General features: G+C 36.2%; 1 protein-coding gene across 1 annotated transcript in view; it reads right to left on the bottom strand.

Moving 5' to 3' along the window:
- Positions 1 to 14,790, bottom strand: part of USP34 (ubiquitin specific peptidase 34) — a 213,680-nt gene that overhangs the window by 19,678 nt on the left and 179,212 nt on the right. The window contains 5 exon segments of the mRNA XM_015557870.1: positions 1,253 to 1,331; positions 5,637 to 5,794; positions 7,582 to 8,216; positions 13,291 to 13,438; positions 14,746 to 14,790. The exon segment at positions 14,746 to 14,790 is cut by the window's right edge and continues 3 nt beyond it. Of these exon segments, the coding sequence (XP_015413356.1) occupies positions 1,253 to 1,331; positions 5,637 to 5,794; positions 7,582 to 8,216; positions 13,291 to 13,438; positions 14,746 to 14,790 (1,065 nt within the window).

The following is a 14,790-nucleotide window of genomic DNA, read 5'->3' as shown; positions in this document are numbered from 1 at the left end:
AGTCGTGAGGGAGAGGAAGCTGGGCATTGTTATGTGACGTCATAACCCGGATGGACACTTAGCATATCGGCCTTTTATATATATAAGTACTGGCTTGTTAAATCTATTAACTCCTTTAACTATATTAGTTTAATTAAACCCTTAGATTTTTTTCCCCACTTCCTTTACACCAAAGCATCTTTTTTCTAATCCTCTCAAATCAGTTCAAAATTCATGGCCTAGAACAGCCGTGGGCAAACTACGGCCCGTTTGAAATGAATAAAACTAAAAAAAAAAAGACCATACCCTTTTATGTAATAATGTTTACTTTGAATTTATATTAGTTCACACAAACACTCCATCCATGCTTTTGTTCCGGCCCTCCGGTCCAGTTTAAGAACCCATTGTGGCCCTCAAGTCAAAAAGTTTGCCTACCCCTGGCCTAGAATCTGTGGCAGTACATAATCTGAACGACGTACTTGTGCGACACTTAACCTGTAGACTGTGAAGACAGTAACTACAGTGCCTAGCACAAAGCCTGGCAGAGAAGACATTCAGATATCTGCTGAATGAAATTCTCACTACTGCTCTTTCATTTACCTTTTGTTTTAGCCAAACAGAAAAGTTGGCATTTCTCAAATACGACCAAAACTTTCTTGCCTCTGTGCCAATTAAGTCATTTATCATTCCAACTCCAAATTCTTCAACGTAGTTTCAAACATGTTGTATTCCTATTCTGCCATACCATTTTCTGGAAAAAAACCACCCTACCTCCTAATCACATGGTACCCATGGCATATATCTTTCATCTTATCTCCATCAGTAGACTAAAGGTTACAATAGACCTCTATGGTCTTAAAATCATCTCAAAGCAAGAATGTTCAAGAATTATGGGAAGAATGAATGGCTGATTTTAACCACCTGTCACAATCTCACTAGCTTTCTCTATTATGCTAAGCTCAGTTTCTTAACGCTATCAAATAAGTGAGCTCTTTAGAAACTGTGCCTTTTAATAAAATGCATAAAACTATTCTATTTCAAGTGGTTGTTCCAAATACAAATTGAGGGGGAAAGTATGGAATTACTATGGAAAAAGTAAATAGTTCCCTAAAAATTGTGACTTAATTATTCTCTGAATATTAATTAGCATCTACTGATTGGTATAATTAAAATCTAAATAGCTGTGAAACAGTCTACCATAAACTCTAACTATCCACAAAACGAGAAGTCTTGGTGAGAAAATTAAAATGAAATAAATCTACAAAATACTTACCTCAGTCATCAGGATCAACCCTCGATTAAATACAACAAGAAGCCTGTCTTCATCAGATTCTAATAATATTCTGAAGGCACTGGAAGAATACATAAAGTCTAATTTGAGAATTCTGAATCAGAATAGAACACTTTGCTCATTAAAAACACAAAACAAAACCAGAAGTATATTGTCATTTAGGCTCTCTACATTCCTACCAATAGAAAAGAGACTACTACATCTATTTCTTAGTAATTCAATAAAAGGAGATAATATTAAATACGAAACCCTCTAAGTAACTTAAAGGAAAGTTATGTCTAACAGTATCTAGTCTGCTCTTAATTATCCACAATGGTAGAAGAGAGATGTAATAAGAATATTTTGAAAGTTTCAGTACAAAAAAATGCTTATTTTTTATAATGGGTTTATCTTTGAGATTATGCTAAGTTCTGAACAATAATATATACTTGTATTATCAAATCACTCATTAGGTGGTAATTGGGAAAAAAGAGAAACATGACGGGAAAAACATTAAAAACATATGGTGGCCCTAGCCAGTTTGGCTCAGTGGAGATAGCATAGGCCTGCAGACTGAAGGGTCCCAGGTTTGATTCCAGTTGGGGTGCATGTAGGAGGCAACCAATTGATGTGTCTCTCTCACATCAATGTTTCTCTCTCTCTCTTCTCCTCCTCCCTTCCACTCTCTCTAAAAATCAATGGAAACATCTCCTTGGGTGAGGATTAACAAAAAACAAACAAACAAAAACATATGGTAGCCTTAAAAATAATTTATATAATTATCAAAAGCAGTTATTATTCTTGTTAGCGGACCTAATTCCATTATTAGGTACTGAAAATTGCTGTTATATAGTATGACTGGAAATCCTTGCACTTTGACAAAATGTTATCTTTCCTTTTTCAAAAGAAAGAATTAAGAAAGCTCCAAATCTTTTATTGAAAATAAAAACTTTAAGTAGTAAATCTTGGGAAACCAATATATTCAAAATTAATGCCAACATTTAAAAATTTCCTTTAAAGAGTCCTGGCGAAAGCATTTAGTGTATTAATAAAGATCCAAATTGAAAGTTTTCTGAAGATAATGTGAAATAACTTTATCTTGGGTTAATAGCTTAAGGTACTAGAGTGTTCAACACTATGAACAAACAAAAAAAAACAAACTCCGTAAGGGGTGTAGGGGGTAATAAAGGTGACATGGTGACAGAAGGAGACTAGACTTTGGGTGGTGTGCACACAATAGAGTATACAAATGTATTATAAAGCTATACACATGAAATTTGTATGATGTTATTAACCAATGTTACCCCAATAAGTTTAATCTAAAAAAATTTAAAAAGTTATTACAGTATTCAAGAATGTACTGCCAAGAAATGTCCCTAATAAAGGACATCACCTCCAAATCTTATTGTAATACTAGTAGCCCGGTGCATGAAATTTGTGCACATCGAAAGGGAATTAATTAGAGGAATGTAATTTGGACTATCTAATATCAATAATATGTGAGTGTGAGGCAGTCCGCGTTTCAGAAATTCAATGACGTGAATTTTAGCTATTACTTTGCCAAATAAATGGAATTTACAGATGTCATTTAAAAGAGCATTCAGCTTCATATTAAAAACTTTGGCTACCAAGTCAGGTCTGTTTTCAACTTTCTGCCAGCATTGTAAATTGTTTGCAATATCTGCCCATTTGGGGTTGCATGTCATGGTTATGAATAAATCGGGCTTGCCATACCTCGTTATAATTGCCATAGCATCCTGATACCGCTGCTGCATATTTCTGGGACTACCCTCAGAAGATGATGGAAGTATTATCATTTTACCAATCGGCACATTGTTCTTTTCAGATCTAGATTTGAGATAATCCATCAAACCACCATATTTTTCAACTCTCAACTTAGATTGGTTTGCTTTGATGAAATTTATCTGATTGGCCTCCATTTTTGAATATGAATCCATGATAAACTGTTGAGTTAATTTTCCTGCTTTAAAATAGGATTGGACGTGTCCCGCACAGAGAGATGAAATCCATAATACTGCATTTGTGTGACTCGTGTCCTTACATTTTGTCTAGTAATATTGTCGATGACACTGTTGTCTCTGAGTCTTTTTTTTTTTTTTTTTTTGTCTCTGAGTCTTAATGCAATATCTGTTCCCAGCCTTGTTCACCATGTGGAAAAAGGATAAAATATGTCATAGCATCTAATGTAGGAAACAGGATATTGATTTGTTTCATTTTAGTGGCATTTGGATTATTGGGATCTAGTTTACAATGAATGAGCAAGTCCCTTTCAAAAGGAGGTTCTCCATCTTCATTTCTGAATATGACAGTAACCTCAGTTACACGGAGAGAATTATATCTACCTGGGTCACTGTTGCCATCGTATTTAATTGCCATTGTTACCTCTGTGGGAGCAATACCTTTTGCTGCTGCTTCAGATTGGGCTTCCTTTTCTACCTCATGTAGCATCTTGTACGATTTTGTTAATTCATTTATTTCATGGATGAGGTTGTTGATGTTGATCATGAGTCTTTCTGAGCAGCCCTGGTTTTCTAGCATTGCTAATCTTTTACTTGTAGCTTCGGCTGTATCCAAAGTTGAGCAAACTTCCGAGAAACACCATCCGAAGGATGTAAAGTTCCAGTACGGTGATAAACTTGTCCGTGTATTCTAAAACAGTATGGCCCATATCCTGATGGCGATGCAATATTTGCACCCATGGAAGCAAAAGCAAAGGAACTATTTATGGGATGGGTATTTTCCATGATATTTTTACTGTCAGAATAGTTTGTCATTAATCTTTTTAAATACACCGGGTAATCTGGAAAATGTGTATCATTTGGACAGACTTTCCCTTTGCTACAATATCGAGTAAATTTCCCATCAGATCGTTTTTCATCTGAGAAACTGAGTGATAGGCAAAATTCACATCAAACAGTCATTCCACCACAACTATGTTCGAGGATTGCATCTTCATGTACTCCATTTTTGCTGAGAAGGCAGTTCCTACCGATATTGGTAGTACTTGTTAATGAATGTTCTCTCAACATATTCTGTCATCACCACCGCCTTCTTTCAACTTCAAAGGTACGTTGGTCTGTAGACATTTTCCGTCGATAACACGTGTTTTTGGCATCAGAGCAACATTTTTCCAGTAGCTGTTCAGATACATCCTGCTGCAGGCACCGCCTTCTTTCAAGATCAGACGCATGCTGCTCTGCAGACACTTTCTGTCGATAACGCCCGCATCTTTCAGCTGCAAACCTATGTTGTATCAACTGTTGTTCTTTAGACATTGTCCCACCTCTTTACTATCAAGGTCTGAGATGCAGGCAAATGAGAATCCTGGCTATCAGGCCGCTGAGAGCTGTCTGACCAATGGCTGATTTTGTGGGGGTGGGACTTCCTCCTCCTTGTTGCCAGTTTCCACAGCTGTGATGAGGAAGCTGGGGTGACAGAGGGAGCTGCGCCCTCCAAGCCACCCTCTCGCTGTGCTCTATGTCCAGCAGTCTCCTGCTCTGCTCTATGTCCAGCAGTCTCCTGCTCTGCTAAGTCCTCCAAACCTCCCGCTCTCTGCTGGCAAGGTCCTGGGAGTCCATGGGCGCGGCTAGGCACGGGTGGCTGCACCTCCCTGACCAGCGAAAGTCCTGGGAGCCTGCGGGCATCGCTATGGCCTCGCCTCCCGGGGCCAGCGAAAGTCCTAGGAGCCCATGGCCACGGCCACCGTCACCTCCTGGGGCGCTTGACACCTGTGTATGCAAATTAACTGGCATCTTTGTCGGATAATTTGCATAGTCACTCGGATTGGCTGGCGGGCGTGGCTTCAGCATAGTGGGGGGGCAGCTAATTTGCATGTTTCTTTTATTATATAGGATATAGATGAATTTTTAAGAAATTAACCTGGATTTTAATTTGCTCTGATTAATTATAAAGGTCATGATTTGTTATTTTCCTAATTCCTAGTTTAAAAAGATAGGGCTAAACAAATGAAAAACATTAACAGTGAGACTCATTCAAAGATGAAAAAAACTATTTCTGGAGGCCTCTAGAACAGAACTGTTCAAGCATAATTTGGATGACTGTCAGAAGGGAAGTGTCAAGCTTTAAGTAGAACACTGTCTATTAAGGTTCCTTTCGACCTTAAGGTTCTATCATTTTGACAAAACACAGACAATCTAAAACCAAACAAAAACAAAACCTGCTCAAAAGTAGCTCATCAGCTTTCAAAATATAAATTCTTCATGGTGACTAAACACATAAATGCTTCCCCCAATAACCTTACAGAGTTGGTAAACGTTTAGTTATAACTTAAATTGTCAGAAGTATGGTGCCCATCATCTCAGTTGGAAAAACAAAAACAAAACACCCCCACAAACCATCTTTTTACCTTATTAAAGTAGTCCAGCAGGAGCGGCCATCTAAGCAACGCAAGTAACAACTTATGGTTGTTTTCTTAAACTGTTTAATATCTTCTAATTCTTCATCTCTCATATCTGGCCTCTGAGCTATAAACAGCTGCATCAGGTTAAATAGTTCTTCCACTGCCTAAAAAGGGCAAATAAACATCACGGTGATCTTTTAACCCTACAACGTTTTAGAATGTGTGCTTCTCATTCTAGATGTTATACTCATTAGCCAGCCCTTACAATTACACAAATGAGTTCAGTTACAGTAACATTCAAGAATGGTTATAAAATTAGCAATGAATTCTATTTTTAAAATTTCATATATAATTCATTTAGTGCAAATCTCAAAATATAATTTTAGGAAGATTAAAAACTGCAAGTTAAGATAGTTCATTTTTAGTCTTAATACTGTTTCAAAACCAGGTTTTGTAACTTCAAATGTGCATTCAGAGACATGCTACAACAAACCTTTACCACCTTTTCTTTACTAAGTGAGAAATTATCACTTTGTCACAAGAATTTTACATCCCTCAATTAAGACCATTTCTGAGAAAACCCTTTGGTGCCAACATTTGGAATGATCTTTCTTGGCTGATGGATGCTCAGTTCAAGTTACCTGGCAAAAATTGATTTAAGCACCATTTTCATTGAAGTCTTTAATAGATAAGTTCTACAATAAAAACTGTTACATTTCACTGATGTCAGGGCAAAAAAACATTAGGGGATATTCTCATGCAGCACTCTTCAGAGGTATATTTAACTGTGGACATGTTAAGTAATGAAATCAAATATTACTTATATGAATGTGATAAAAAAAAGATTCAATCAATAAATCTTATCCTAACTCCTAAGTCAGGCAGACTCTCTCATTCTTTTCCTTATGTATTCTTATTGCCTTGGTTTTGAATGTGTTTTTCTTTTTTTGTACTGAATACAATCACTTTATTATAGGCATTCTAACTTTCTTCACTGGAAATTAGGTTCTTTCAAGGTGAGAAATTATAAACAATTCACTACATTATGTCTAAAGAACTGTTAAGGTCCTTTTTTTCAACAGGAAAAAAGTATAGTACGTAACTCAAGGATACCAATCCTTAAAATACCCTTCATTATATTTTTTGATTAACTCTTAAATGTTGAATGTCTTGAAAAATGTCTACTCTCCACTCCCACCATTTCCTATTTAGCAAACAACTTCTCATATTAGTAATTTGTGGCCTCTGAGTTCACAATAGCCTTAAAAAGGTTTCTGCACTCCCCTTCCAAACACCTTCCCAGACTTAAACCCTCTTGGTATAATTTCAATTGACAACAGAGAATAAGAGATGACAATAAAAAGAAATATCCAGGAATGACAGCCTTATATGGGGATGGGGGTTTGGGGGTAGATGTAATATCAAACCTACAAATAGTCTGCAGAGAAAAAAAATCCTATTTACACGAATATATTTGTATTCTGATAGAACATTTAACCATTTCATTCACTTCAATGTAGTATGAGAAAAAAATACTAGGGAATACTACAGCAAAGATAAAAATATTATTTAGCTTACAACTTAGCTTAGCATATAGACCTTGATAATAAATATCAAAATAAAAATATTCACTTCATTAAAACTGTATCATAAAGCTAACTTTTTTTCATTAGGTACATATGAAAGATACATTTACAAAACCATAAATTAAAATAGGTAAATTCCATTAGAGAAAATTTCATTATCAACCTACGAAAAACTATCCATACACTTATAAATTTTATAACCATACAGCATTTTATGTTTTCAAGAAAACAAATATATGTTAAGTCCTTAAGAAAGAATAAAGTTAGACCATACTCCCATATTTTCTCACCATGTCCCAAAAGGGGAAAAACAGGTATTTCCAATCAATTTGAGGATACAGATATAAGTTATCAATTTTACTCACTCCAGGATATTGGCTGGCATGGGGTGTGAGATTCTTAAAGGCCCACTGGATGTTCTGGTGAGAAGCCAGTTGTCGTGTAAATGTAGGAGACTGCTCACAGCAGAGCCTCAGAATGCCATAGTAGGCAGGCAGCATCCCACGGTTAAAAAGCACCACATCCTGATCATCATGGTCAGCAAGGATGTAATTGAAGGCAATGTTCTTGGTTACCACTGGGTTCTGAACAATAAGGCGGATATTCTCTGGACAGTCAGCACACACATTGTACCAAAATGAAAGCAAAGCCTGTTTATTGTGATTTGTAGCTATTGCTGGCTCAGAAAGTTTAGGCTGGAAAAGGTTCCACAAATCCATGAAATATGTGGAAAACATCAGCTTCTCAGTTTTGGAAATTAAACAGTAAGTCATAAAGCTAAAATAGGGCACTAGCTTTGTAGTGCCATGAACAGCAGCATCAACATAAAGTTTGGCTCTTGACAGCAAACCAAGGAGCACGTTGTAGACCTGATGTAGGACTACTGTTGTGTCTGGACTGAGTGGAAGGTCACGGGTTGGGATGTGCAAAGACCTTGTTGACCGGAACATCTGGCGGAATGAATTGCTTGGTATAAGGGACACCAGAAGATAAGCTGCAGCTATAAATGTAAAAAAAACACACCTGTCAGATAGGTCCTTACAAGATATAAAAAATAAACTGAAGAGTAGTCATTAAACACAAAGCCATTCTTCCCTTTAAAAATTAAAGTGAATAAAATTTAAGGGACATGAACATCTCTTTTAATATCTTTCTGCTCTATCATTAGTCCCAGAGAAAGATCCTAAGGAATGATGTAGACTGACATCTTCCATTCTGTCACTGTTCTTTTTTAAGTAGAGACAATAATCACATTAGCAAAAATAGCTTTAAACTGCTTTCATTTAGCTTTCCCAAGATGTAGAGTTTTCCCAGTTATTTTATCATTTCATTTCTTCTCAGGAAACAATATGGTTTAATAGAAAGAACACAATATTTGGAACCAGAAGACCTATATAAGGCTGATAAACATGGTCAAACCATTTAATGTTTTAGGGTCTTAGTTTTATTCTTTACAAAGCAATAGTAAATTCTTTTGTAATAATTTATAGGTATAGGTAAAATTTACTTACATTATAAAGACAGAATGAGATCTATTTAAAAGTCCTTTGTAATACATAAGATCATATATATGCCAATTTTAGAACATTAACTTTGAAAATCTTATTTAAAAGTCTAGGCTAATCTTGCACATTAAGAATCTCTCCTTCAACATACCTGAAAAATCTTAAGTCTATGCTATAATTCTGAGAGGTTAATGACTCATTAGTTGAGTCCATTTGTAAAAGCAGTTACTATGCGCAAGGAAATTAGCTACGTACTTTATAAATATTATCTCATTTAATCCTCACAACCACCCTGGAGGTAGGTATACTTGAAAGACATATTGCATTGGAAACTCTGAATCTTGGAAAAGCAAAGACCAAGGCCACACAGATAAAGAGGAGAAGCCCATAATCAGCCTTGGGAAACGATGATTATGATAATGGTAAAACAATAACAAGAATTGCTAACATTTATTGAATGTTTACTATTTAACATCATAACTTTATATAGCAGGCACTACTTTTGTTATCCCTACTTTCACTGAGACTTAAAAAATAGTAAGACTACCCCTTATAAGACAGATAGGTGGCACAACTGGAATTCAAATCCAGGTCAGTCTCATGAGCTCCTAACAGTCACTGCAGAGCCTCCTCAAGGCTTCTAATGACTTAGTTTAACTCTACTTTTAATACACCTACTAAATTCTGTCTCCCACTATTTTATCAATAATTTGATAATTTCCATTGTACTGTCAAAGCAAAGAAAGTCAGTATATCTAAAATTAATTGTAATCTAGTTTATAGATTATAAATTAAAATTTATTTCTGCACAATACTCCATTCCTATGTATTTTTTCACCGATATCAGTAGTCTATTATCAGTACGGCTCAATTTGATATGTGTGTCAAATATAAAAAGTTGGCATATAAGTATCATTCTGATAAATTTTTGTATAAAACTGCAACTAAGAAAAGTCATGATTAAAAAAAAACACCTTAAGTCAGTTGAACTTAGAGCAAATCTACTTCCATTTCTATATGGCAGCTCTTCAACTACTTTAAGGCACCTATCGTGTCTCAATTTTTCTTCCTTAAACTAAACATTCTTAGTCATTCCTTAAAGTTATTTTGTAAGATATAAAAGTAGTTCTCTATAATCTTTCTTTTATATATGTTATTCTAATTCTTATTCTAAGTTATCTTCATTCTATTCAAATACTTGGGCCCTTTTTTCAAGTTATATAAAAAATGCTTTCTGATATTACTACAATCTCCACCACAATACTTAAAAAAAAAATGATGCATTACAACAATTTATTTCCTAACTGAACATCCAGCTTTAAATTTTTCACAACTATAAATAATGTGGTTGGATATCCATATATTAGATGACTTACTTATACTGGAATCCTGAAATGATATTACTGAGTTAAAAAGGAAAAAGATTTTAAGGATCTCATCACATACTGCTAAGTTGCCTTTCATAAGGGCAATATTAACTTAGAATGAAACTGCAATGCATGAGAATGCCGTTTCCTAAGCACTGTCATGAACATTAGGTGTAATGGCTAGCCAAAAATCTTTTTTGGGCAGTAGAGGGACACGAATGCCAACCGGCATATGTGTCAGCTCTTACAAATATCCCATTACTGTGGGGTTACCTAAATTGGCAAGAAAAGCAAGCCTATAAGCAGAGAACCAATGCCAATCCATGTCTACCCATGATGAAAGGTGTTTTTCCCAAATATTTTATTTTAGAATAGGTAGAACAGACAATCTCCATACACGGCCTCCCCATTTCCTCTATTGTTAATAGCCATTATTACTAAGGAACACTTGTCGTGACTAAAGGAACCAACACTGGCACATAACTGTCACACTTTAGATTTCAATAGTTTTGCCCTAATGTTCTTTTATTCTGGTTCTAGGATACAGTACATTTAATTATCATGTCTTCTTAAGCAACTTTTGGCTGTGACAGTTTCTCTGACTTCCCGTGCATTTGGTGACATTGCTAGTTTTGAGGTCAGGTGGTTTTTTTTAACCTATTGTACACCATAAGCATCTGTAGACGCAAGTGGCGGACCTTCCCCACACACCATGTACATCTAAAAAAAAATGTTTTCCCTAAGTGGCAGCCCCTGACCAACTTTAAAATCATTTTTCGTGAGAATTTTCAGCTGAAAATATTTAAGAACACCCGAATTGTAATATATTTATTTTTATAATATTCATTACAAATTGACTTTTTAAAATTACATTCAAAATATCATGGCATGTGGGGATGGTTTCCATTTTGGATGTGTGGCAGTTAACTGGTTAAAAAACATTTTTATTGATTTCAGAGAGAGGAGGGAGAGGGAGAGAGGGATAGAAATATCAATGATGAGAATCACTGATTGGCTGTCTCCTGCATGACCCCTACTGGGGATCAAGGCAGTGACCTCCTGGTTCATGGGTCAACGTTCAACCATTGAGCCACGCTGGCTGTGTGAGGTCAGACATTTTTGTAGAATAACCCTGAAATTGGGTTTATCTGATGTTTATCACATTTAGACTCAGGTTATTGGTTTTTGGGAAGAAGACCACACTGTGCCACACACATAGGTACAGTAACCATTGCATTACATTGTATCAAGGGTATATGCTGTAATATAAATGTAACTCTTCAGTGATGATGTTAACCTTAATCACATGGCTAAGTTAATATTTGTCAAGTTTCATTACTTCATTATTTTCTCCATCCCCCAAACTCTACTTTTTGAAAACAAGGCACTAAGCTCACACAAAAGGGGTGGGGAGATATACTCCACCTCCTTGGGGACATAAATTATCTGAAATTCTGGTTGGGAGATCTGTCTCTTCTCCATTTATCCATTTATTCATTCAATTAGTCATTTATTTTTATCAGTATGGACTCATGAATATTTATTTTATACTTGGGGTCACAATCTAGCGCTATGTATTATTTACTTTTTTTACTCAAATTGTTCCAGCTTTGGTCATTGGGAGCTCTTTCCGGTTGGTTCTACAGTGGGGCCTTAACTTACGAGTTTAATTCGTTCCGTGACAGAGCTCGTAACTCAAATTACTCGGATGTCAAAACAACAGTGAACGAGTGAGACACGTGATGCTGGGCTGATGTTGTGGCGTTCACTGTGACATTCGCTGTGCCACCTAGCGGTGGGGTATCTGAAGCTGGCTCATAACTCGCAACTCAAAGCAAAAAATCGGCCAAGAGACGGCTCATATCTCGAAAAACTCGTTAGTCGGGACACTCGTAAGTCAAGGCCCCACTGTATGTCCCTTTGATATATCCCCATCAATTTGGCTTTTGAGTACTTCTATACTTTCTGGATCTACAAGATGATGCAGATTCATTTTGTATGTTCGCAGACACAGTCCTAGAATCAGCCATTTCTTCAAGGAACTGATTCCTTTCATTTAAGAATGAAAGAGATCTGGGTATTCGATGTGCTTGTTGCTACTAGAGTGACATTGATTCCAGGCCCTTTCAGTAGACAGCTAACAAATGATTTTAATGATTGAAAAATTTTAAAATATTAACTACTTTGATTTTTATTTTTTTGAATACTATCATGACAACATAATATAAGTTTATTTACCAACAATTTCCTATTCTGTGAAACATCTATATTTTTTATTTGTCCTTCTGTCTTCCAAGATCTTTGTTTATTCTCCTCCAGCATGTATATAATAAAGATGTTTATCTGCCGAACTGGTTTGGCTCAGTGGATAGAGTGTTGGCCTGCGGACTGAAGGGTCCCAGGTTTGATTCCGGTCAAGGGCATGTACCTTGGTTGCGGGCACATCCCCAGTAGGGGGCGTGCAGGAGGCAGCTGATTGATCTCCCTCATTGATGTTTCTAGCTCTCTGTCCCTCTCCCTTCTTCTCTGTGAAAAATCAATAAAATATTTTTTAAAAAGTTAAAAAAAAGATGTTTATCATTTAATGCCCATAATTTCAGTGAATATTTTCCCTCAATTTATGTCTTTATTACTACTTTATTTTTAGCCTTCATTTTTATTTTTATTATTTATTTTTAGAGAGAGAAGAGAGAGGGGAAAACAGAGAGAAACATCGATGTGAGAGAAATACATTAACTGGTTGCCTCCTACACGGGCCAGGGAGGAGCCTGCAACAGAGGTATTGAACCTGGGACCCTCCAGTTCATAGGCCAGCACTCTATCGACTGAGCCAAACCGGCTAGGGCTATTTTTAGTCTTCTTAAATTGCTTTTAAGATAGAATTATGACCCTTTACTCTATTTACTAATGCTAATCATGCTTTGTCACTCTATCAAGCAAGGAAACAAAAATGGCTTATGGTGATGTCACCTAAGAAAGGACATACTTTTCTATCCTTAAAAAACCAAAACCACTATAGATATTTATAAAACATTGGTACAGGTTTCCAAATATTAATATAACTTTGGCTTTTAAAAAAAAAAATACCTTTAAGAGCATTTGAATTATACAACAATGGGCATATTGTAGTCACCTTACAACAAAACAAAGAAAGAAAACTTGAACAACAAATGGTTTGTTAAATTCTGAATATTTGACTTACAAGTCCTGACTCTAGGGTAATTGTGAGCCAAAAGAAACCTCTCGACCCAGTTTTCCATATTCTGTAGGACCCAGCTGTGTGCCAGTTTATTTCGGGGTGTCTGCACTGCCAACCAATCCAGACACTGAGAGGGATTATATTCAATTACCTAGAAACAAAACAGACAAGAACAGAATATAAAGCCAACTGAATGAGCAGTAACTTTTTAACTTACTTTTGGTATATGCCATTATACACTTAACCAGAATAGTTTTATGAAAACTAGATCCTAAAAAAAGGTCCAACCATGTGTTTTCCCATTTTTAAAGCTACTTTACTCTTATCAACAGAAAATGTTCAGAAACATTTGTCTTTAGATTACAAAATAAAATTAAAATTACCAAGGACTCTAAAATAAGACCAATAAGAGAAACCAATGACACATTAACCAAGGATTCTAACATGAGACCAATAAGAAAAGCCAATCATTTTTAGGTCTTTAGTTTGCAAATTAACTTAAAAGTGCTTTTAATTCTTTAAAGTTTCTCTTCTTTACTTTTCTTATTGTTTGCCCAATCTGTTTCTATACATGAGAATGAAAACCAGCTCACTGCACCGAGTTTTGTTTTTTTTTTTCCAAGGGGAAATAGAATTTTAGGGATCTAGAGTAGGGGTTGGAAAACTATGATTCCTGGGCCAAATTCTGTAGTTTGCCTGTTTGCTAAGTATTTTTTTTTTAAATGGGAACTCTTTTTTAAAAAAATTCATTTCAGAGAGGAAGGGAGAGAGGGAGAGAGATAAAAACATCAACGAGAGAGAATCATTGATCAGCTGCCTCCTCCACACCCCCTACTGGGGATCGAGACCACAACCTAGGCATGTGCCCTGGACCAGAATCGAACCCGGGACCTTTCAGTCCGCAGGCCGATGCTCTATCCACTGAGCCAAACCAGCTAGGGCTGTTTGCTAAGTATTTATGGGAACACAGCCATACCCTCATTTATTTATTTTTCATGGCTGTTTTTTAAAAAAAATACCTTAAAAAAATTTTTTTTTTACTGATTTCAGAGAGGAAGGGAGATGGAGAGAAACATGGATGCAAGAACTAAACATCTATCAGCTGCCTCCTGTATGCCCCCTACCAGGATCGAGCCTGCAACCCGGAATCAAACTGGTAACCTTCTGGTGCACGGGATGACGCCCAACCGAGGCATACCTTGTTTGTTTGAGAGTAGGGAAATAAGAACCGTGGACTGGCTGAAGGCTGTTCTCTTTAAACATCGGGAGACAAGCCCAAAACTCTTGCCCCCATACTTTCTGACTAAAGTGTCTCTCTTCTTTCCTCAACCTAGGACTTACTAAACCCATTTTGGAATTCTAAGTAAGAAGAAACTGGTACTTAACATGTTAGTGACTGTATTCAACAAATAAAATCTTCAGAAAAATAAATACTGAGACATTTGCTCTAAGATTTACCTCCCATATCCTCTGCAGAATGTAAGATGCAAAGAAGGAAGTCCT

Source organism: Myotis davidii, unplaced genomic scaffold (assembly GCF_000327345.1).
Source record: "Myotis davidii unplaced genomic scaffold, ASM32734v1 scaffold6, whole genome shotgun sequence".
Classification (NCBI taxonomy): domain Eukaryota; kingdom Metazoa; phylum Chordata; class Mammalia; order Chiroptera; family Vespertilionidae; genus Myotis; species Myotis davidii.
Note: the sequence above shows the minus strand (reverse complement) of the source record. Positions and strands in the feature narration are given on the sequence as shown.